Raw genomic sequence first — 23,358 nt, forward strand, 5'->3', positions numbered from 1 at the left:
TTGCTGAACATTTTGTTTGTTCTAATTTTTCGCTGTTAGAAAAGACACTGTGATTTATATCTTCTCGTAGAGTTTTTTCCAGAATCTGGGTAATATCCTTAGAATAGGTTCCCACATAGGAAATCCATGGGTCAAAGCATATTAACGTTTTTATGGGTCTAGATTAATATCTCTAATTGTATTTTTAATGGTGTTGTACCAATTTATGAAGCCACTAGAAATGTTCAAGATACTGTACCTTTATTAAGTATTACCGTTAAAAAAAAAAAGGTGTTATGGGATGGAAGGAACAATAGTATTTCATTCCTGTTAAGCAAAGCAATGAAGAAGGAAAAAGCCTTCTTTTGATGCTGAGTATGAAGGTGTTTCAGCGGCAAGGCATTGCCCACGGGACAGAAGGCAGGCTGGTCTGACTGGAGACCCAGCACCTAGGACTCCATGCTGCTTCTCCTGCGCTCAAGTCTATATATCCCTTTTCCACCTCCTCCTCTAGTCCTTGATGGATCAGTCTGGCCACGATACGAACAGTAACAACTGCCAGAAAACAACAAGCAAGACTGGTGAACTAGTGAACATATGACTTAAGGCCTCCTTCTTATGAGTGTCCTTTCCTGAAGAGTTCTGCTATCCAGTAATTAGGGGGCAAGATTGGGGGCAGGGCAGGGTACAGATAATACATAAAATGAACATGGGAAGCAATGGGTTATAGTGGAAAGACAGTAGATTGGTATTCCAGAGGATGATTCTAAATATCCACCTTGTTAACACAGTAGATAGTGTCCAAAAATGGTCGTCATTAATTCCTTCTCTCCCCATACACACATCCACTCCTCAGATTAAGAGGTAGAGTCTATTTGCCCTCCCCTCGAATCTAAGCTGGCCTTAGTGACTTTGTCTAACCCATATAATGTGGAACTTCGAAGACTACGTCAGCCTTTGCTGCTCCCCTCCTGAGATGACTTGCTCTGGGACAGTCTTTAGAACCCAGCCACTAGGTTGTGAGACACCTAGACCACATAAAGGGGCCATGTGGAGGCGCTCTAGTTAATAGTCCTAACTGAACTTGCAGCCTGCAGCCAGCATCAACTGCTGGCCATGTGAGAGCACCATCTTGGATGTCCAGCCTAGTCAAGCTTTCAGATGATTCCTGACTGCAAATGCATGAAGAATGGCCCAGATGAGCACAATCAACCCACAGGACCGTGGGAGATAGCAATAACTCAGTGTTTTTAAGCCACTACATTTTGGAGTGGTGTATTATGCAGTAACAGACAATCCGAACATTACCAACTAGTCTTTACCTCTGATAAATCATTTCACATCTTTGGATCTCAGGCTCCTCATCTCTAAGATACGGAGATGAGACTAGAAAATCTCAAAGGTCATCTTAAGTTAAATGATTTTATGGCTGCAGTTTTCATCAAGACGGCCTCAAAAGGATAATGAATGGTATATCCATTTTTTTAATTGAATAACCATGGTAAAGTAAGATCATTTCAGAGTAAGCCAAGCTCCTGATGGTAGAATGACATTTTTAAGGAGGACTACAAAAAAGTAAATGATATGCTAATGAAGAAGAGAGATATATAAAAAAGAATAGTGCATGTTCAACATACCTTCCCATTCAAAATAATAAAATATTTACTACTTACTCGCTATCATATTTAACACGTTTAATAACATACGTCTTCTTATCAATTCTGTGTTTTGCTTTGAAAACTTGGCCAAATCCACCTGAGCCAATTGGTTCTACTTCTGTAAAATCGCTGACAAACCTTAAAAATAAATGCTACTGTTATTCTGAGGTTCAGTGTTTGCTGCTCCCCGACCCAACCCCAGCCTTCTGCTTTCTTTTAATGTGGCTAGTGAAATGGACTGTGTTACAAACAGGACTCTCCCCTTCTGCATAAGAAGGGTCTGCTTCACAGAAACTCTTAAATCACAAAGGATAGCTCTTCCCACTCCCCAACCTAACATAACAGATCACTCTTGGGAGTTAATCACCTCCTGGTTGTACAAAAGCCGTGGCGAAGAATCTTATCCCAAGTATAAAACTTTAGAAAGCGGCATCACACTGTTCCCTGGCTACCGGCTGTGATAAGGGAAATGAGCATGTGCTCCGAGCCTGCCTAAGTTTGTAACTCCCTGGGTTTCCCCTGTCCCTCCTGCCCCAGATTCCATCACTAAGCCCAGCCAATTCTCCTTCCAAAACACATCTGCTGGTATCTGCCCACTTTCCCCATCTTCAACAGCTTCCCACCAGTCCAGGCTTCCATCAGACTCCTGCAGAACCTTATTCACTGGACACTCCATTTCCTCTCCTTCCTCCACTCCAATCCATGGTCCACACAGCAACCAGTGTGATAAATACTAAGTCTGACCAAGTCTGTCTGTTGTCCAAACCTTCCCATAGCCTACCCTCGAATCCAGCAAAAATCAGAAAGCCTTTCCATGGGCTACAAGGGACCCCCTGATTTGGCCCTGCCTCCCTGTCCAGCTTGTCTGATGGCCCTTGCTCACTCCTCCCAGCACATGGCCTTCTCTCTGCTCCCTGCACCCTTACATCACCTTTCCCATCTTTTTTAGCAGAGCCATGGGGCCTCCCCACCACCCTGAGTTAACTCATCCCTCAGGGCTCCCCACAAATGTGACCCCAGAGAAGGCCTTGCCTCACTTCTCCCTCTAAATCCAGGGGTCCTGTTTTCATTTCTAACCATGTCATTGCTTTTTCTTCAGACCTCTGACCACAGTTTATAATTACAGACTTTTTCATGTAATTATCATCCCCACAAAACTCAATGAGCGCAGGAGCTGTTTCTATTTGTTCTTGCCATAAATCCAATGCCCAGTACAGTGCCAGTTATATATTAGGTACTTATTAAATACTTGTTGACTCTTCATTTTTTTTAAGCTTATTTTCACCGTCCCCCTGTTGCAAATAGGCCTCCTTTGCTTCAGATATTTAAGCCCAAACACGTGATCTACCACAAGAGGAACCCTTTTTCAAAGTGATACCTGGTATGGAGCTAGAAAATGGAAAACAGATGCACGTGGATTGACTGTGATTCCTGCAGAGGTACTTTTGTTGAAAAAAAAATCACTGGTTTATAGGAATATTTGCTTTCAATATTAAAACCATTCATAGATGTCAGAGAAATCCACATGAGTATTACACAGATCTACACTTATCACATTCCATTTAAATTCATCAAAACTGTACTCCTCCAAGAGATCAAGATCGTCTGTGGGCCTGACTGTGCTAAAATAATTAAACTGTTCAGGTAGAAATATAATTTTGCCTGCCTGATGTTCAACAGACCTTTAAGAAACTTTTGTCAAAGAAGCAAACGTATCCTTAAACAAATTCTTTTTTATAGTTTTCCCCTCTTACCTGGAGTCCACACTATATTGGTTTTCTTCCTTTTTCACAGGAGAGTCAAATGTAGGTGCCAAGAATCTAAAAGTTAAGAGAGGTACATAAAACTCAAAAGTGAAATCCAATGTAACTTGTTTAGAGTAGATTTTATGCCATGCACTAGGCTTTTTGTATTTTGAGTCAACTATTAGAATAACAGGGTAGTAAATGCTAACCTTTTTCCTTAAAAACAATATACTTATGGTTCTCTGCCCTCTAATAATTTTTCACTCCTTCCTCGGTTCCTTTTTTGGCCTTAACACATTCATTGTCAGCATGCCACTAGCCTCTCCTTTTCTTCCCCCAGGCTCAAAACCTCAGGAAATATATCTCCTTGAACTCTCACTCTGGTTGTGTTTCCTTTGTCCTTTATTCCTTGCTGGTGCAAAGCCCCCTGCAACTGGAAGTCCACATGCCACCTAAAATGAAACAAATCCAATGGCTATCTTCCCTCTAAGCCGTCAAGTCTTCAACTCCCTCAACATCACCAGTGCCGTCATGCATGTCTGCATCTCATCCACAAGGAGCAATCTTCAAGTCCTTCTTCCTGTGCATCTTCTTCACCCAGTTCTGTTAAGTCTATTCTCTCAAGTCAGTCTACTCTTCCTTCACAATCTGCCTCACAAAGTCTCCCCCTCCCTCCTCCTGCCACTGGAACCACAGCTGACGGCCTGATCATCTCACACACACACCTCTCCCTTCTCCATCCAAACACCTGCATCAGTAATCATCTTTCTGTAAAAGTCACCTACTGTTCAGAATACACTGGTGCCTCATTTCTACCCTATCTGCTTGTCTACAAATAATGCACTTCTCTTGAAAACACCTCTCCAAGCCCACTTCCCTGTCACTGTTGCCCAACGTCATGCCCCAACCAACTACTCTACCAATACACCCACAGGCCTTTATGACTATGTATTTGTTCAAAGATTTCTCTACGTAGTTAAAATTATTTGTAGATTTCAAAATTTCTATGCACATTAACCATGTTTTCTACTCCTGAAATTCCACTTAAATAAAGGTGTCCAATACTCTACAAGTGCTGAAGACGTAATAAGATTAACACACTAAGTCTGAGATAAAATTTCATTTCCAAACGTGTTCAACGCATGATACTCACCTTTGCACCTTCCTGGAATTATTTCTGAAATGGTTCTAAAACAAAAGAAAATGGGGGAGAGTGTTGGGCCAACCGACGTCCTCCAAAGTCCAACAACCCCCCATTCCTCGGCTCTCAGATGTCTGACATTCTTTACTGGGCATGTTTCCCCTAACAAACTAATAGCCCCAGGTAATGCCTACCTTAGAGTCAAACCCCACCGCCCTTCATGGACTCTAAACTTCTTAGCTCACCTGCAACCAATCAGAGGCTTGTGCACAAGCCGATCAGGTACCTTGTGACCCTACTTTATAGAACACCCCAACAACCGGCCCTTGGTGCTCACGCAGGTGCCCCTTGCCTGTGTGACCCGTTGTTATCTATGACGGTGTACCCTAATAAACTCTTTTCTATTTCCATTTTTAAAAAAAAGAAAAGGAAATGGGAAGTGGTTTCAGGTGATTAAGTCAATCATCTTGTTTTTTCTTGCCATCCTTTCTCCTGTACTTCTAGATGGTTCTGTGACCACATTCCTTTGTCCTTAGATAAACAGTTTCATCAATCTGTATGCTCTCACCAAGCCCTGATTTTCAGTGTACTTGGCTATTATCAAAATTCTCAGCTAACCAGACAGACTCAGCAGGAAGGACAAAAAAGACAAACTGTAGGGCATGTGCTACAGAAGTGCTGATTCTCCAGGTATAGAACACAGCCTCCCTGGTGATCCTCTGGCCAGTGAATCTCAGCAAGATGGTGTGCATCACAGTCATTCACTAATAAAGAGCCCAGGGATCCAGTATAAAATATTTTCACTTTTAGGGCAAATTAATAATTTAATTTTAATATTTAGCCAAAAAAAGAAGAGTCTTTGATATATCTCTCAAAAATTAATTTCAGTGGGAAAGGTGCCAAGATGGCAGAGTAGAGAGACAGCTCACCCTTTCCCACAAATACACCCCGAATTACACCTACAAACAAATACACCCAGAATTACACCTACAAACCCTCTGAATCACACAGAACACCTACTGAACTCTGACAGAGTATCTCTCACTTCAAAATACAGGAGGATTCTCACAAAATCCAGTAAGAGAAGAAAAGAAAAAGAAAAAGGAAAAAAAAATCAGTGCAGGATCGGTTCTGCAGGGAGGGAGTGACAAACGAAGAAAGGTACACTCAACAATGGGACGCGCCCTATCCAGCCACGAGGTCAGCGGGGACAGAAGCGGAGCTTCCAAGGCTCAGAGGAGAAAGTGGCAGGTGCTTGGCAGATGGAACTGGCACAGAGGATCCCTGCAATCCCCGGCCCTAGACACCAGCTGGCAGGGACGAGCGGGACCGGCTGCTGGAGATTGGTGAGGAGCCCAGGAAGAGGGCTGAGGCCCACTGCACAGAGGCAGCCTCAGGGGGCCAGAGGGCAGTGTGAGCTCTGGCTGGTGGGGTGTGCAGAACAGAACAGCCTGGGACCCCCATAAAAAGGCACCACTGCTGGTGTGTACGGTGAGGAGGGGCACAATGCAGCCGCGCCACAGCTGCTTTCTCCAATTGGCTCCATTGTTGGTATGTTCTCACGAGAAGAGAGGTGGGGTTTGGTGCGACAGCGGGGCTGAAAGCTGAATCCACACCCGCGGCCCTGCAACTTCCTATGGCCCTGCAACTACACAGGCAGGACTGAGATACAGCCCCAGGCAGAAAGGGTGGATTTGCTCTCTCTGGACCCTTTGTGGACCCTTGCCTCTGGGACGAACAGGCAGTGAGTGGAGTTCTGGCACATGGCAGGGGTGAGTACCTGTATTTACAATAGGCCAGTGGACTATACCGTATGCTGAGGTGGGGTTGGGGTCTGCGCTGACCCTGTGGCTCACCACGGATTCACGTGTGTGACTGCACACTCGCTATGGCGGGTCCTAGCGCCTGACGTTGGCAGATTTATGCTGGTGACTCCTGGGGCCCAGAACCTGGGGGACACCAGAGTGGGTGGCCAACATTCCCACAGCTAAGGTGCGGACAAAGGCAGCGTCAACAAAGAGTACTTTCTAAGCCTCCATAACAAGTGATAGACAACACCACAGAGGGCACTTCCCAGTGGACATCTCCTGAGGAGATACACTCAGCAACTCTTCTTCCCAGCTGAAGCACTCCAATCCCGACTACCACACACCACAGCTCAGAAACCGGTCTAGAAGCCTCTATTCCAGCACAGGGGAGCAGACTCGGCCCCTGTCAGGGCTATGACAACCACAGAATGAAAAAGAAGGCCCCACTCAACAACAACAATCAGGGCAGGCTCTGATCACACCACCAACCACACCCCCAATCAAAGGGATAACAGGCAGCACACATGGAAGAAAGATGTGGCAACCATCCATACTAAGAACAGCCATCACAACAAAACTATTAGATGCACACAGTCTACACAGGAATGCTCCTACCTTAAATAGAAACAAACAAACAAAAAACAGCCCTTCAAGACCACAGTAGATAACTGATACTCTAAATCCATAGAGCCAGAGAAACAAAAGTAAAATGAAGAAGCAGAGGAACCATTCCCAATTAAAAGAACAAGTGAAATCCCCTGAAAGAATGAACAATGAGATAGATCTCCACGGTCTACTAGATCATGACTTCAAAAAGCGGGTGATAAAGCCACTGAAGGAAATAAGAGAGATTACGAATAGAGACAGAGAATTTTGTAAAAAGGAAGCAGAACTATAAAGAGGAGCCAGTTAAAAACAGAAAGCTCAATGGCTGAGATAAGAGCCAAGCTAAAGGCAGTCAAAAGCAGATCAGATAATGCAGAGGAACAAATAGTGAGTTAGAAGACAGAATAACAGAAGTCACCCAATCAGAATCGCAGGCAGAAAAGCAAGTAAAAACCAATGAAAGCAATATAAGGGATCTATGGGATAATATGAAGCGTGCCAATCTATGCATAATAGGGGTTCCAGAAGGAGAAGAAAGAGAAAGGGGGATTGAAAAGGTATTTGAAGAAATCATGACTGAAAACTTTCCAAACATAAAGGAGGAAACAGATATCCAAGTACAGGAAGCACAGAGGGTCCCAAACAAGAAGAATCTAAACAGACCTCCACCAAGACGTATTATAATTAAGATGACTAAAGTTAAAGATAAAGAAATGATTCTAAAGGCAGCAAGAGAAAAACAAAGAGTAAGTTATAAGGGAACCCCCAGAAGGCTTTCAGCTGATTTCTCTACACAAACACTGCAGGCCAAAAGGGATTGGAAAGATATATTCAAAGTCCTGAATGAGAAAAAAAGTCCTGCAACCCAGGATACTTTATCCAGCAAGACTATCCTTTAGAGCAGAAGGAGAGATAAAGAATTTCACAGACAAGCAAAAGCTAAAAGAATTCAGCAATATTAAACCTATCCTAAAAGAAATATTGAAAGATCTAGTCTAAATAGAAATGAATCAGGAAGCTACAGAAATGAGAAAAACCATAACTGGAAATGTGATAACTACAATGATTTGCAAGAGAATAAACATGAAGATGTAAAAAAAAAAAAAGACATTAAAATCATAAGAGAAAAAAAATCTGTATTTTCTTGCTCCCCTCTCCAAACTTTTATGATTTTGATGTCTTTTTATGATTAATTTAGACATTCTGTTAATTGACAATATTTTTTCCAACCTCTTCCTATTACAAACATGTTGTGAAGAACAGTTACACATGTTTTCTCTGTGTACACATACATGTCTTTCTCTAGAAGACATACCGAGGAATGAAGCTGCTTAATGGTACGGCCAGCGCACCCTCAACTCTAATACATATTGCCACATTGCCAAATTGTCCTCTAAAAGGGGTGTATCAATTTATACATCCACCAGCAGCATATAATAGTTATTACTGGAACATACCTGTGCCAACACTTAGCACTGTCAGACTCAAATTCTGCCAATCAGATGGGTTTAAAATGATACCTAACTGTTGTTTTGGTTTGCATTTTCCTGATTACTATGAAGTAAAGCATCTTTTCATGTATTTGTTTTCCCTTCGGGTATCTCTTCTCTGAATGGCCTGTTCAGATCTTTTGGACATTTTTCTATTGAGTTGCTTGTCTCTGTCTTATTGATTTGTTTGTAGTTCTTTATAAATAAGATACTTTGGTAACACTAATCATCACCACAAAAATTATCCGATTTTTAAGTTTAGTTTTTAAGTTTAGTTCTCTTTTTTTTTAAACAGAAGTAGAACTCTATTAATGAAACTTTTAAGTACTCTCCAATTTTTTTGTTTTGTTTTGTTTTTTGCTTTGGGGATAATTAGGTTTTTATTTATTTATTTTTTAATGGAGGTACTGGGGATTGAACCCAGAACCTTATGCATGCTAAGCAGGCACTCTACCACTGAGCTATACACTCCCCCTCCCCCAAGTACTGTCCAATTGATAAAAGGGCAGAAGCCAGATCATAGGAATATATGAAAATACAAAGGTGAGCAGGGAGAGAAAGATGGGAGAGAAGAGCAGAAAAATTTTGCATGTGAGGAATAGGAGTTAATAAAGAAAGCAGATAGTGAAAAGGTAGCCAAATACTATGGTTTAGTAAGAATACATGAGAAAAAAATAGAAAAATTATGATTGGGTACTGGCAGTCATTTTTAAATGAGGAAACACATAGGAAGATAAGATTAACTAGGAAGCTTAGAGACTAATACTATACCAATGGAGATAGGAAAGAACGGTTTACTCTGTCACTGTTATCGTTTCTTTCAGATCCATCTTCAGATGTTGATTCTGAAGGTCTAGAAGAAAAGGAGACAACTATTAGTCTATGAATTCTGCCTGGTTTTGGTTGATCATTAATAGCTTTATCTAAATTCTCCATAAACATTAAACGTTTTCACAAAAATTTTCACTTTCAGGCCGCAATTTGAATTTGTAAAAGAACACAGTTATTTGTCCACACTTACGATGTGCTTGTTGCCGAAGAGCTGCTTTTGGTGTCACCAGGCAGAGTATGGAAAGAACCAGAGGATGGCGAATCAGCTTTCTGAAAGATTAAGTGCAACTCAGTTACTTCTCCATAGCAGCTCAGTCTCTCTGAACTAAATACCATCTATTTCCCCCACATTTACCAAATTCACAGCCATAAACAATTACGAGATTAATACATTTTTTTAATGGATGTTTGATCTGGATTTAAAAAAAAACAACCCTGGGGGTAGAATATAGCTCAGTGGTAGGGTGCATACTTAGCATGCACGAGGTCCTGGGTTCAATCTCTTGTACCCCTGTTAAAAAATAAAAATAAATAAACCTAATTACCTCTCCCCCCAGAAAACCAAAAATAAACAAACTAACTAAAAAACAACCTTGAGTTGTCAACAGAACTGTGATCCCTCTGGGGCCTCATGGCCCCGTGGTTCATAGCTCATTGGTGGGACACAGAATGGAGGAATCTTTTTGCTCTGTGATTGGCTGTCTTGGCATCATTCAAACAGTGTCTAACCACAAATCAACTTCAGAGAGAATTTTAAAATATAAAAATTAAATCCAAAGGCAGTACGTACCATTAGGCCTTCTGATTGTATCTGATCATAAGCCAGTTTAGCAGCCAATTGTTTTGCATCCTGTTTAGTGGAACCTACACCAATACCATATTCGTTTTGTCCAATTTTGCATTTATAATGAAATCTAGGAGAAATCATAAAGAGTATAAACCCAAATACCAAAAAACTAACTCTAACTTATGAGTTGGAAAAAACCACACAGTGACAAAGGCTAAACATAACACTAATTTAATAGGTAGATTCATAGCTCATATCTTCTTTAATTTAAATCTCCAATGAGATGGCCAACCAGTTTGCCAGAATAACCAGGATTGGCTGACGTCTCAGCTTACATTTTCCAGGTAACTTCTAACTCTTTGTTGCATCACTAAAAGATATGGCATTAAGGTACCAAGTGGTGATTTTTTTAAATTCCCCAAAAGTCAAAAGATATGGAGGTAGAGAAGTAAAAGAGAGATCCAGTGAATTTTTCAGAGATGTTCAACTGGGAAGAAAAAGTCAGTAGAGGAAGTGGAGCTTATGCAGGAGAAACAATGTTACGGTGTTTCGTGTTTCGCAGGGGATGGGCAAAGCATCTCCAACTTCAGCTCTAACATTAGCATTTTCTGCCTCCTGCTCGTGTGCACAAAAACCTAAGAAAATCCCCACAAAAGCTCCATGTTGAAGTTGACCCCCTTCTCATGAGAGCTGTAAGGATATTTGCGGTTAGGCAAGGAACCTAGAACAATTATATAAGAACTATATTAAAGGTGGCAACGGATATGGCAATATATATCATGGTGTTACCACGTGGTGCTACAGAATTACTGCAGTATTATTTGCTATAGCGGTAGACTCCAGGGTGAGTCTTCCCCGCTAGGCTCTGAAAGGAAAATTAGGGAGCTGTTCTGAGTGACTGGATTATTTCTAGAGCTCCCATTCTTCTCAGGCATGCCCTAAGTAGACTTCTCTCTTTTAACAATCAAATGTTAATGCCCTTAATTCAAAGGAGCCAGACAGGTGAGCTATGGGAAAATAAAATAACCTCTTAATTTATTGAGATTGACTCACAGAATTCACTTTTAACTACTTCGCTCCAATGAATCCTATCACATTTTTCTCTTTCTGGTTCTGGCCTAAAAGCCGTCAGGGTGAAAAGTAAAATGTCAATAGCTGAGTCAATTCAGAGGCCCATATCCTAAAGTGGTTGTTTGAACTATTTGCTATTTAGACTTTTTTCCCCCTTCTCCCTCATTTAACTGGTTGGTTGCAGCTGAGAAACAATCTCCCTCATGCTTATTTACTTTCTGCTTTTCCCAGTTCCAATCCATTCATCATCCTCACTTCCAAAGTCTTAGCTCACCAGTGGTGTCCTCAGTGTCTCTGACTGATGGTCTCACCTGTCCCCCTCATCGCATTCCTCACATCCTGGTCTCTTCACAGCCCAGGGCGAAACCCATTCCTTCTAGTACATGGTATTTGTCTAGAGGGTTAATCAAATCTGAAGGGCAAACACCTGGTCAAACAGCTCTCTACTCTGACAAGAGTGGAAAGACTGTTATTCCACACGTCTGGTAGATATGTTTGCACACAGCCACTGCTGCTGGGACCTCAGGGATGGGACGACCTTCACAGCCCTGGAGCAGGGGCATCCCACCCTCTCTTAGGTTTCCTGAGGACTTAACCACCCAGATATACCTCAGAAATAAAGGGTTCCCTGGATTTGATCAGTTATGGGATGTGGGCCCCAAGTCTTCAGCAATTAAGCATTTTAATGTTTTAATGACAAAGATGTCCAATTGCTTATAAGTCTGATAAAACCTTCCTTGTAGAATGTACCAAAAAGGACAAATATTTTCTAGAAAATGAGACATCAAAATAAGCCTGCTCCGTTGCTTAGATAGAATGAAGCAGAAGGAAAAGCACGACATCTCACCTTTCGGGCCCATCTTCCCTCGACTCACATTCTTCATAATTTACAGATAGGTTATTCTTCTGGGCAATTGTATTAACACGGCCTATGTAATTCTCGATGGGTGGTCCTTCTGAACGATTTGTTGATGAAGGATTAATTGTCTACAAAGAAAAAAATGAAAATGACATTTTGTTTATTACAGATGACAACCAGGATTTAACTCTCTATTTTTTTGTCTAATGAAATTACTAAATGAATAATTTGAAAGACAACTTAGATTTTATAGATTTTCTGACTATAGTATCTTAATAGAAGTGTAAGTATAAACCTTTCTCTGCCAGAAAAAAACTCACAAAGATAAATTTTACCAATAGAAAAGAAATCACCTTTTTTCCTCTTACAGTTTCATAAGGAAAAAGAAAAGAGTCAATGTTCTTGTTTATCCAGATGGAATTCTGTAACACTTTCTAGTTTGCTGTACCCCTTGTAAATCTCAAAGAACAAGGTATCAAATACTGAAGTAAAGCTTTATTCTGGATCACAACTTAATGGGAAACATGACCATAATAGCATATTCCCCCCACTGTTATCTGCCCCCTTTAAAATTCTTAATTTGACAAAATCTTGTCCAAAGTTTTTCTTTATTAACCTTGTTAAAGAACTAACTTTTGCTTTTGCTGATTTTCTTTATTATTTCTTTGTTGTTGTTTTTTTTTCACATCAATCTCTCTCCTTATTGTTACCATTGTCTTATTTCTGCTTTGGGGGAGGAGGAGGTAGTCTGTTGTTCTTTTTCTAACTTCTTGACTTGCTTTTCTGGCTCGTTCACAATTTATGAGTTTGTGATTTCTGCCTGATTTATTTTCTCTCAATTTTGATCAGGAGGGTGACATCTTCAAGTAAGATTTTTTAGGAAAGTATCTTTCAAAAATTTTTTGATTTTTTAAAATTATTTTTTAATTTTAATTTTTTTAGGAAAGTATCTTGAATACCAAAGTTTTCCAAACTTTTCAAAATCTGAGAATGATCCTCTTTTATTCCACATGTAAAATGACTTCTTGTCTCATTTTACAGCTGCTGCTCACTCTCACTCTGGTTTTTAATGTTGCTGTGGACAGCATGATAGTTTTTTCATTTTTACATTTTTATATCATTTCTTCTGTCCAGATATCTGTAAAATTCTTTCTTCATCCCTGGAGCTCGGTACTTTCACAAGGGTCAAGATTGCTCTTGGTGGTTCTGTATTCTTCTGTATCTGTTGAGTTGCTGGGTTTTAAAAATCTGCAGCCAGGTCTTTCTTTATTTCAGAAATATTTCTACCGAAATCTCTTCAGATAGCTTTTTCTGTACTAGTTACTCTCATCTTCAGGGATATAGTCATATCTGCCCTCCATATACATCATTCTCCCCACAGTCACTTCCATCTCTGTCCTTTTCCACTGCATCCCCTCAGTTAGGTGGAGGGGCTCCTGCCAGAACCTGTTAGTTCATTTCTCACTGTTTCCTTAGGGTACATCACTGCTATTGACACTCTAAAGCTATTGCCCACTTTTGCCCACTCTTTTCCGCATGTACCTCTCATTCAGGAGCCAGCAAAAAACACTGAACTAAACGTCCGAAAGCAAGACAACTTGTAAATGGCTTCAGTTCTGTATGTGAGCATTTTCTCAGAGAGAAAAATACAAAATATATTTGAGTTCCCTTTCACCAGGAAAAACAAAAAGGCAATTACTCACCTTGTGTTCTTTGTTAATTATTTCAAAAGCTAATCTGGCTGCAGCATTTTTGGCTTCCTTCTTTGATCTACCTTCAGCTTTTGGAAATTCCTTTTCATCTATTATAACTTGATATGTAAACCTGATTACAAAGAAAATATTCACAAAATACTATAAAACTCATGCATGATCGAACAACAAGTGTTACAATCACCACTGCCTCCTATGACTCCCTTTGAAAAGTTTAGCCTATGTTCCATTTAGAATTTAAGCAGTCATCCCCAAGCAGCAAAGTAACATATCACCTTGAAGCATGGAAAGGCTTATGCCCTCTTTTTCCTCTGGAGTCCTCTGAAGTCACCACTTTACGTCAAGAGGACTCTCAGAGTACTCTCTAGCAACTCTGTTCTCAAGCTAAATAATTGACTTCAGAATTGTGCCAGAGTTGCCATTCTCCCAGTTTATATTTTCTAGGGATATACCTTTTTTTTTTTTTTAAATAGCAATTTACCTTGAGTTATGTGGAGGTCCTGTCCTAGACAGTTCACAATACCTAAGTACTGCATTGTTCCTTTGTTGGTATTTATTAAGTTCTTCTATGTAGAAACATGGTGAACGTCCACTGGCCATTTCTTCCTCCAGTAAACTATAATAAAAAGGATGTTTGAAAGAGGTGATACGCTCAGAACATATTTAACCGAATTTTCCCAATTCAGTTTAAGAGACTAAACAGGGTATGATGACCCTACTTTATATGAACCATCTCAGCCCCCCATAAACCCAGAGAAAACTTTCTTACAAAATCTTTCTTCCTCTCTCATGGACGGCACAATCAATGTAACTTCTCCAAAATTTTCTACTTTCAAAACTCACCTAGCCAAAAAATGCAGGCGGTCTGTCTCTTTAACTTTGCTTTCTGCTTCCCCTGAGTGTCAAATGCAAGTCTGTCCACCTGCCTGAGAAGGTTAAAAAGCCTGGAGGAGTAGAACTAGAATTCTTTATGCTCAGAAGAAAGAGGTTGAGGATACATATATGTGAAGTGGCGTTTATGAAATCATGAAGGATTTAGCTGTATGGATTCTCCTATGAAATCCCCCAAGTGCCCCCTTTGAAATTTGCAGAAGTCAGTTTTAGGACAATTTACCTGGCAGGCAAATTATGGCCCCAGTTTATGGTTCCCACTGGACCAAGATAGTAGCAATGATTTAAATTATAAACAAAATCTAAAGAATATAGAATCTAAAATATAAGAGCCAAAGCTATAAAAATTTAAAAGAAAACCTAAGGGTGAATCTTCACAACCTTAGATTTGGCAATGAAATCTTAAGTATGACAGTAAAAGCATAAGCAACAAAAGAAAACTGATAAATTGGAACTCATCAAAACTAAAAATGTTTGTATATCAAAGGACCCTATGAAGAAAATGAAAAGATAATCTACAGAAATCGATATTTATAAATCACATATCTGATAAAGGTCTAGTATCCAGAGTATATAAAGAACTTTCACAACTCAACAACAAAGAGTCAACCCAGTGAAAGAGTAGGCAAAGGACTTGAACAGGCATTTCTCCAAAGAAGACATACAAATGGCCAACAACCACATGAAAAAGATGTTCAATATCATTAGTCATTAGAGAAATGCAAATCAAAACCACAACTAGATAACACTTCACACCCACTAGGCTGGTAACAGTAATAATACAGAAAGTAAATGTGCTAGTGAGGATACAGAGATTGGAAACCTCATACAGTGCTGACGGAAATGTAAAGCGATGCAGAGCAGCCTCTATGGAAAAGAATTTAGTGGTTCTTCAAAAAGTTAAATTTAGAATTACCATATGATCCAGCAATTTCACTCCTAGGTGTATACCCAAAGAACTGAAAAATAGGTTTTCAAATACTTATACAGGAGTGTTCACAGCAGCCCTATTCACAGCAGCCCAAAAGTGGAAACAAATCAAATACTTACCAACTGATGAAGGATAAACAAAACATTATATATGCACACATGGAATCTTATTCAGCCATAAAAGAAGCAAGTATTGAAACATGCTACAATATAGCTAAATGTCCAAAATACGCTAAATGAAAGAAGTCAAACATAAAAGATCACATACTGTATGATTCCATTTATGTGAAACATCCAGAATAGGTAAATCCATAGAGACAGAAAGCCGACCTTGTTGACCTCTCATTTCTTATTAGAAAGCTCTTTTGATTTTCCTTCTTTCATGGCCACACTTTCTTTCTAACACTCTTTAATCTTCACAGCCTTTAAATGCTGGATTTCCCCAAAGCTTGGTCCAAAGACTCTATTCTCTTCATTCTATACTTTCTCTTCAAGGTGATTTCACTCATGGCCATGATTTCAACAATCATCTATTTGTCATTAACGCTAAAGTTCATATATCATTTATGAATCTCTCTCTGAGTTTCAGATCTCTCTATTGAATCTCTCCACTTGGACATTTTGAATGACTTTCAAACTCAAAAGATCCAAAATTGCATTTATAATCTTCCCTCAAGCTGGTTTGGAGTTTTCTTTCTCAGAAAATGACTCCACTGTCCACCATGTCTGAAAGCCATGAGTCTGGGAAGCATCCTTGACATGTCCTTTCCCTACCTTCTGATCTATACCTAAGTCCCATTCCCCCCAAATCCTTCCACTTCTCAACAATGTCTGTAGCCACCACCCTGGTTCAAGCCATCACCATCTCACTCCTGGACTGCTGCAAGAACCTCAGAACCAGCTCCTCACAGCCACTGCAATTCCTTCTCTATGTTGCAGCCATCATGATTTGTTTTTAATTGAAGTATAGTCAGTTTGCAATGTTGTGTCAATTTCTGGTATACAGCACAATACTTCAGTCATACAGGAACATACATATATTTGTTTTTGTATTCTTTAACCGTAAGTTACTGCAATATATTGAATATGGTTTCCTGTGCTATACAATATAAACTTGTTGTTTATCTTTTTTTAATTTAAAAAAAATTTTTTTAATTGTTTATTTATTTATTTAGTGCAGGGAGGAAGTGATTAGGTTTATTTATTTATTTATTGCACAATTTGTTCTTTTATTTCTTATGTAACAGGTGAATCTTTTAAATTAATTTTTAGTTAATCAAAGCTGTGCATATATAGCTTTCTATAAGCAGTCTAAACATCAAATAATTCAACTAGTAAAAATTGTTTCTAATCATTATGTAACATTCATGTGGTTTAAAATTCAAAAAGTGCAAAATGTATACTATGAAAAATCTCCCTACCTCTTGGGGAGTGATGGAAATGTTAGCTATCTTTATTTATGTATGCACGTATGTATATACGTATATACGTATTTATTTTTCAGTGGAGGTACTGGGGATTGAACCCAGGACCTAGTGCTTGCTAAGCATGCACTCCACCACTTGAGCTATATCCTCCCCACTCATCATGATTTAAAAAAATTTTTTTTCATTGTTGTAAAATATACATAGCATGAAATTGATCCTTTTTACCATTTTTAAGTGTGCAATTCAAGGCAGTATACATTTGCATGTAACATAAAATTTACCCTTTTTTTAACTGTACAATTTATAGGCAATAGCATTTTCACAAAATGTTGTTAGGTCATCATCACCATCCATCTCCAAAATTCTTTTCATCTCCCCAAACAGAAAATCTGTATCCTTTAAACAATAACTTCCCATTTCCCTTCCCCCCTCAGCCCCTGGTTACCACCATTCTACTTTCTATTTCTTGAATCTGCCTATTCTAGGTACCTCATATAAGTGGAATCATACAATATTTGTCCTTTTGTGTCTGGTTATTTCACTTTGCCCAGTGCCTTCAATGTGTTCCTCCATGTTGTAGCACGTGTCAGAATTTCCTTCCCTTTTTAAGGCTGAATAATATTCTTCTGTATGGATATACCGTCTTTTGTTTATCCGTTCATCTGTTGATGAACACTTGGGTTATTTCACCATTTTGGCTATTGCGAATAATGGTGATTGCTGAGTCACATGGTAACTCTATGTTTAACTTTTTGGGGAATTGCCAAATTATTTTCCACAGTGGCTGCACCACTCTGTATTTCTACCAGCAATGCACAAGGGTTCCAGTTTCTCCACATCCTCACCCTCTGTCTACCCAGAAATTCTCACTCATGTGTGAAGATCGATATATCCTTCTTTGATGCTGAGGGAGCAGCTAGTACCCCTCTATGGGCCTGCAACCCACCTGGCCCAACTCCCATCATAGTCCCAACTGCTTTTTAAACTGGTCAGTGAGCTCTTTGGGGAGCCAGCTCTATGTCTTACTCATCTTTGTATCACTGACACTCACTTAAATGGTATACAGGGAAATGAGAGAATGATTTATTAAAATTGAGTTCTCCACTTACTCCACTTAATCCTCCTCGCCTCTCCTTTTTTGTCATCTGTTTCCCATGCATCCTTTCTTCATTTAGGCAATAAATGCTTAGCAAGTGTCAGACACTGCTCTGCCACTCGGTGTTCAGATGTGAACAAGACAAATCAAGTCCATACCCCCATTTCACTGAAGAAAAAAAGAAAATGACCAAGTCCAGAAACCAATAACAGGAGGGCATAATATGATGACCAGATGGCTGGAAATGCTACGATGAAATGAAATGGGGGTATGAGATAGAAGGGGCGTTAGCAGGTGGGGGCAGAGACATGAGGGAGGTGATTTTAGATACAGTGGGCAGGAAATGACTCTTAAGCAATATTTAAATCCAGCCTGTAATGAGATATGGGGGAAGAACATCTGAGGCAGAGGAAACCCTGAGGTAGGTCCCAGCATGGCTTCTGGGGGGATAACAAAAAGGCCAAGAAGGCTGCTGCACAGTAAATGAGGGCAAACAGTGGGAAATGAGTCAGAGAGGTGGGCAGGTGCCATAGCACACAGACCTTGAAGGCCACGGTCAGGACTGTGGGTGTTATTCTACTTGCAATGGGAAGCTATTGGAGGGTTCTCAGCAGAGGGGTGATATGATTGGTCTTATGTTTGTAATAATTGCTCCAATGGGATGTAAAGAACAGAGTACGGGCGGCGGGTGTAGAAAAGACAAGTGGAGCATGAGTAGAAGTTGGGAGACCAAGTGGAGGCTGCCGCAGTGGTTTGGGTGAGCGATGCTGGTGCCTGGAAGCAGGGGGCTAGAAGGGCTCAGACCTGAGAAAGGTGCCGCCTTCACATCACCACTTAGTGTACGAAGGGAGCTAGGCTTCAGGGCCATACAGTGAGCTAAGCACCTCTCTGAAACTTTGATTTGTGATCCAAAAATAGGAATGAAAACACCTGATTCACAGGTTGCTGTAAGAAATAAATTGGACAAAAAGCATCCAGCAGGGTCTCTCACACCACTGGCCCTCAGTGAATGGTACTTCTGGTCTACAATTCCAAAATCCAAAAAGCACTGAAAACTGAGGTTTACTTTGTTTTCTTTTGTTCTGTTTTTGGTCGGTGTGTAGCCCCCCATCTAGACCTGAACTGACAGGAGCTATGTAGAGTCTTAATCATACTCTGTTGTCTACTTACACATTTTATTGCAGAAACACATTTTATAATGGAGTGCTGGCCCCAAACCCCACTGAGAGCATTACTTAATCCACAGGATTTATGCTGTCTGGCCTTTCTAAAATCCAAAAATCTCTGAGTCCCAGGACGTACCTGGCCCAAGGGTTTCAGATAAAGATCTGCAGCTGTACGATTGTTTTCAGGAACCAAAGTGTCATTTAGTTTAGTCACAACCATGAGACCATACATCCAATTGGAGGAGGTAATAGATCTCAGAAAAGCAGTTACAGAAGAGTCCTTAGCGATTATTTAACCTGAAGTTCTATCAAATGCCCTAAATCTTCAGCACTTTTAAAACCAAGTAACTGCTGATCTTCAGAATGACAAGCCAGTTTGAATTTAAGTGAAATATATGTGTCAACTTACAAGGTGCTAAGCTGGCATGTTTGAAAAAGCACTTTCAAGTATGGAAAAAAGAAATAGCAGCTTTCTTTTCAACTGTTTTTAATAAATTTTATTTTAGTACTATGTTACCATTTTCCTACAAGAAATCTCCATCATAATCACTAACAAACATTATGTAGCCAGCCTACTCATGCCCAGAAGTGACTTTGGCTGTGCCTTGATTTCCTTAGGGCAGACTGTGAGCCCCTGTGAGCCTAGCCCCCTCCAGGGCCTGCACAATGCTTGGCATACAACATGATTCAACTAGCATCTGACGAATTAAATGAATAAACTACAGATCCAGTGTTATGGGTCCTCAGGTTCAAACAAGCAAACACAACAAGAACGTAATCTGCCCAAGCTTCTAAGTTCCTAAATGCCAGCAGAGAGTGTATCTTTTAGCTTCCATCCAGCAAGGCGTTTTAGTAGTAAAGAAATGGCAGACAATAGAAAGTCTTATTATTCCGAAATGGATTCAAGAGAATTTATGAATTACCACTCATTAAACAAAGATTTAATGAATACCTATTATATACTAGGTTACACTAGGGAACAAAACCCTACTCTTGTTAACTTAACTAGTGGAGGAATACGAACAAACCCATGAAAAATGTCACAAGATAAGTATTATGTCGAAAACTAAAACAGGGGACAGTGAGGGAAGGGTGAGGTTTCTTTTACATGCAGGTTATTCAGGGAAGGCTACTCTGACAAAGTGACATCAGACGAAGTGCAGGGTAAAGCAGGGATTGGCCCATGCAAGTACCCAGGAAAAGAGCTTTCCAAGAAGAAACAGGCAGTGCAAAGGCCCACAGGCAACAACAGTGCTCGGCTGTGCCCCAAGAACAGCAAAGAGGCCTGTGTGGTCAAAATGCAAGGAGCACGGGCCTTGCATGAAGGGTTCTGATGAGGTGGGGAGATCTAGATAGAGGAGTGTCCTGTTCTGACTTACAGGATCCCTTGTGCTGCTGCGGTGTTGGGAAGAGGTGGGGGTGGGGGATAGAGTTGGGCGGGGATTTAGAGATGAGCAATTGGAAAACCCTTGCCAACTGTCTAGGAAATAGAATTTAAATTGGCGGGGGATTATTTAGCCAATTTTTTGGGCAATTCAGGCCTCCGTTATTTCCCATCTGTCAAGCCATTTTCCGTTTTCCATTACTACCCGCCCCACTCCTCTCCCAACTTGGGCCTGGTCCAGTCATTACCTGCTCCGTTAAAAATTCTTCGCGGGAAGAAAATGGCTTTTAGTTCTCACCGCGCTGCAGGATCCTTTCTCTAGATCCGGGAAAGGCCCCGCACCTCGGCTGCGGGCCTCGGACAGCGCTCGGGATGCGGCTGCGCAGACGTCAGGGACCTCTTTCCTGCGTCCAGTCCCGGGCTGCGGAGGAGGCTGGGGCGCGCCGCGCTGGCTGCCGGCTGGAGGCCCCTCGCCGCTCACCAGCCGCGCTGCTGTCGGCGAAGCCCGACCAGCCCGGGCGGCTCGCTCTCGGTTTCGTTTTCCCGGCGGACTCCGCCTTCCTGCCCGACCGCCCGGGCCCCTCCCGCACGCGCCCTCACAGGTCCGCACAGGCTCCGGGTTAGCGGGAAATCGCGCTTCCACACGGCGGCGGCGCGGGAAGCGCTGCGGGGGCGGGCTGGGCACGCGCGGGCTGCTGCTGCGCGGCGGGGCGCGGCAGGGACCGTGCGGCGCAGCTCTGGCTTCTGGGGCTGTTACCGGCCACTGTCTGGGGCAGGTGGGGACTACATGGAGGTCTCTGAGGCCCGCGGCGTGGCGGGCGCTCGTGGAACCAGGCCCTGCGGTCAATGCTTGCATTTCCTCTGCAACGCAAACATTTAGGATGGGGTTGGGGAGGTGGATATCATCAGCTCCATTTTACAGTAGAAGAAACTGAGTAAATTAACTCTCCTAGGGCAAAGCCAGGATTCGATTGCCCGTAACCACCAAAGCACCCCTTCCCCCCTCACTTGTACCAGTCTAAGGCTGAAGAGGCCTGGGGACATAATTTCACTTCAGTCTGTTTCCACCCATCCATCCATTCATTAACAGATACTTGCCAGCCGCTGTACCAAGTTCCAGCCAGTCCAGCAGTTAGGAGGGCCACCTGCTCCCTGTGGAATCTTCTGGAGTTTACGAGTAAAGCCCTTGCCAGTAGTCCTGGATTTATAAGAAATCCTACTCACCTAGTGGAGTATGACACACTACCAGAGTAATCCTGGTGCCTTGACACAGTGACTGAGGTGTGCTGAGGACTTACAGCAATGCCACAAGGTAGGTGCCATGACTATGCCCATTTAGCAGATGAGAAAACTGAGGCACAGAGAAGTTAAGTAACAGCTAGTAAGCAGGGTAACTAGAGGTAGAGCCAGGAGTCTGGACCTCAACATCTTAGCTAGGGTGAGGAAGGGAGGTGCCAAGATGGACTTAAGGTATACATTACATATTGGCCATTGGCTCTAGGTGTCCTTTCCCACTTCTCTTCTACACCCCCCCCCCACCTGCAGGGTATCCATGACCAAACACTGTATATGTTTTCCTTGATTTAAGTTCCCTAGAGTGAAGCACTGATAGAAGGTTTGGAAGGCAGATAGGAGGCAGAGCCATCTTTCTGTGGCCCTTTGAGGTCACAAAGCTCCAACTGTGGTGGCTGTTTGCAGGAATCTACCAGCTTCGTGGGTGTGAGGTGGTTTTTTTCAGCATCAGTGGCAGTAGCAATGAGAAATTTTCTGACTCTTTGAAAGCCCTGAATTGCCCAAGACAGCTTAAAGAAAATGACAAGGTCAAGCATGGTCAGGACACAAGCTTTTACGGCTGCCCCAGATGAACCTCTGACTTCATGTAGCCTCGGGGTTGACATGGCAAAAATCAGATACAAAATCCAGTGCTGCAGGTAGCAAAATTACTATACAACTTTAATTTGCATGCTCACCAGGTCTCATCTATGAACACTGAGGCCATGGACTGGGAAAGAATGAGGCTCTGGGAATTTGGGTGGGTTTGAATGAATCCACTGCCCTCACAAATTCTGCTGAGTTTCCACAGTCCTTCTACTGTTGTTGGATAAGGCTGCTATAGCCAAGCTTGAAGGGCCTGGAGTAGTGACCTTGCAAAGAGGTGCTGATTTTCCAAATGCCCCATGCCTACCTCATCTCTTCACTCTCAGAACTAGAATCGGATGCTAGAATACCCTAAGAGGATACAGATAAGATCTGATCCAGAGGATACAGTTCACACAATAAATGAGTTGTAAGATTTTTTTCATTTTCATCAGCAGGAATGCAAGAAAAGTGCATAAATATGACTCTAAAGGTGACATGAAATAAGGGACACAGTTTAGATTATGCACTCAGTGTGCTGGCTCCAGCAGCTAGGAATGGTTCTAAGAATTTGTTTAGCTGGTTTACCATAACCTGGGCTCAGTGGTGGTCCACATTAAATGAAATTGTGGTGCCAAGTAAAACAGATGAAGAAATCAAAAATACTTAAGGAAAAAAAAATACTTAAGGCGTCTAGAATATTGGAGTAGATTAGTCATATGCAACCTTTCCTCCACTTTCTAACCATGCTGTCTAGAAGATTCAAAGGACCATCCTTCACCAGGCATTCAGAAATATATTGGCACGGGATGTACTAGCATCCTTGAAAAGATCCATAAGAGCTGCCCACTCCGGGTGGGGAATGTTGATGGGAGATGTTGCCATTGAAAAACTACATGATTTCCATGGAGATTATGGCT

At 41.5% G+C, this 23,358-nt stretch overlaps 2 protein-coding genes across 7 annotated transcripts in view; one reads left to right on the forward strand and one right to left on the reverse strand.

Annotated features, from left to right (window-relative positions):
- The window catches only part of EIF2AK2 (eukaryotic translation initiation factor 2 alpha kinase 2), a 37,890-nt gene extending 16,921 nt beyond the window's left edge, over positions 1-20,969 (reverse strand). Inside the window, exons 1-11 of one of the 5 annotated variants that reach the window (XM_045504820.2) lie at positions 20,830-20,968; positions 18,045-18,199; positions 14,169-14,303; positions 13,679-13,799; positions 11,964-12,103; positions 10,049-10,172; positions 9,449-9,528; positions 9,199-9,280; positions 4,536-4,570; positions 3,392-3,457; positions 1,653-1,775 (exon numbers count right to left, since the gene is read on the reverse strand). In XM_045504820.2, the coding sequence (XP_045360776.1) occupies positions 1,653-1,775; positions 3,392-3,457; positions 4,536-4,570; positions 9,199-9,280; positions 9,449-9,528; positions 10,049-10,172; positions 11,964-12,103; positions 13,679-13,799; positions 14,169-14,287 (890 nt within the window). In that variant the 5' untranslated portion in view covers positions 14,288-14,303; positions 18,045-18,199; positions 20,830-20,968. Of the gene's footprint in view, positions 1-1,652; positions 1,776-3,391; positions 3,458-4,535; positions 4,571-9,198; positions 9,281-9,448; positions 9,529-10,048; positions 10,173-11,963; positions 12,104-13,678; positions 13,800-14,168; positions 14,304-18,044; positions 18,200-20,829 lie in introns of all 5 variants that reach the window. The other 4 variants (XM_045504821.2, XM_010967652.3, XM_045504823.2 and 1 more) reach the window with 4 other exon arrangements.
- CEBPZOS (CEBPZ opposite strand) overlaps positions 20,954-23,358 on the forward strand; it is a 52,161-nt gene continuing 49,756 nt past the window's right edge. The window contains exons 1-2 of one of the 2 annotated variants that reach the window (XM_074378731.1): positions 20,954-21,183; positions 21,672-21,893. In XM_074378731.1, coding sequence (XP_074234832.1) covers positions 20,954-21,183; positions 21,672-21,717 — 276 coding nt within the window. In that variant the 3' untranslated portion in view covers positions 21,718-21,893. The remainder of the gene's footprint in view (positions 21,184-21,671; positions 21,894-23,358) is intronic. The other variant, XM_074378733.1, reaches the window with a different exon arrangement.

Source organism: Camelus bactrianus, chromosome 15 (assembly GCF_048773025.1).
Source record: "Camelus bactrianus isolate YW-2024 breed Bactrian camel chromosome 15, ASM4877302v1, whole genome shotgun sequence".
Classification (NCBI taxonomy): domain Eukaryota; kingdom Metazoa; phylum Chordata; class Mammalia; order Artiodactyla; family Camelidae; genus Camelus; species Camelus bactrianus.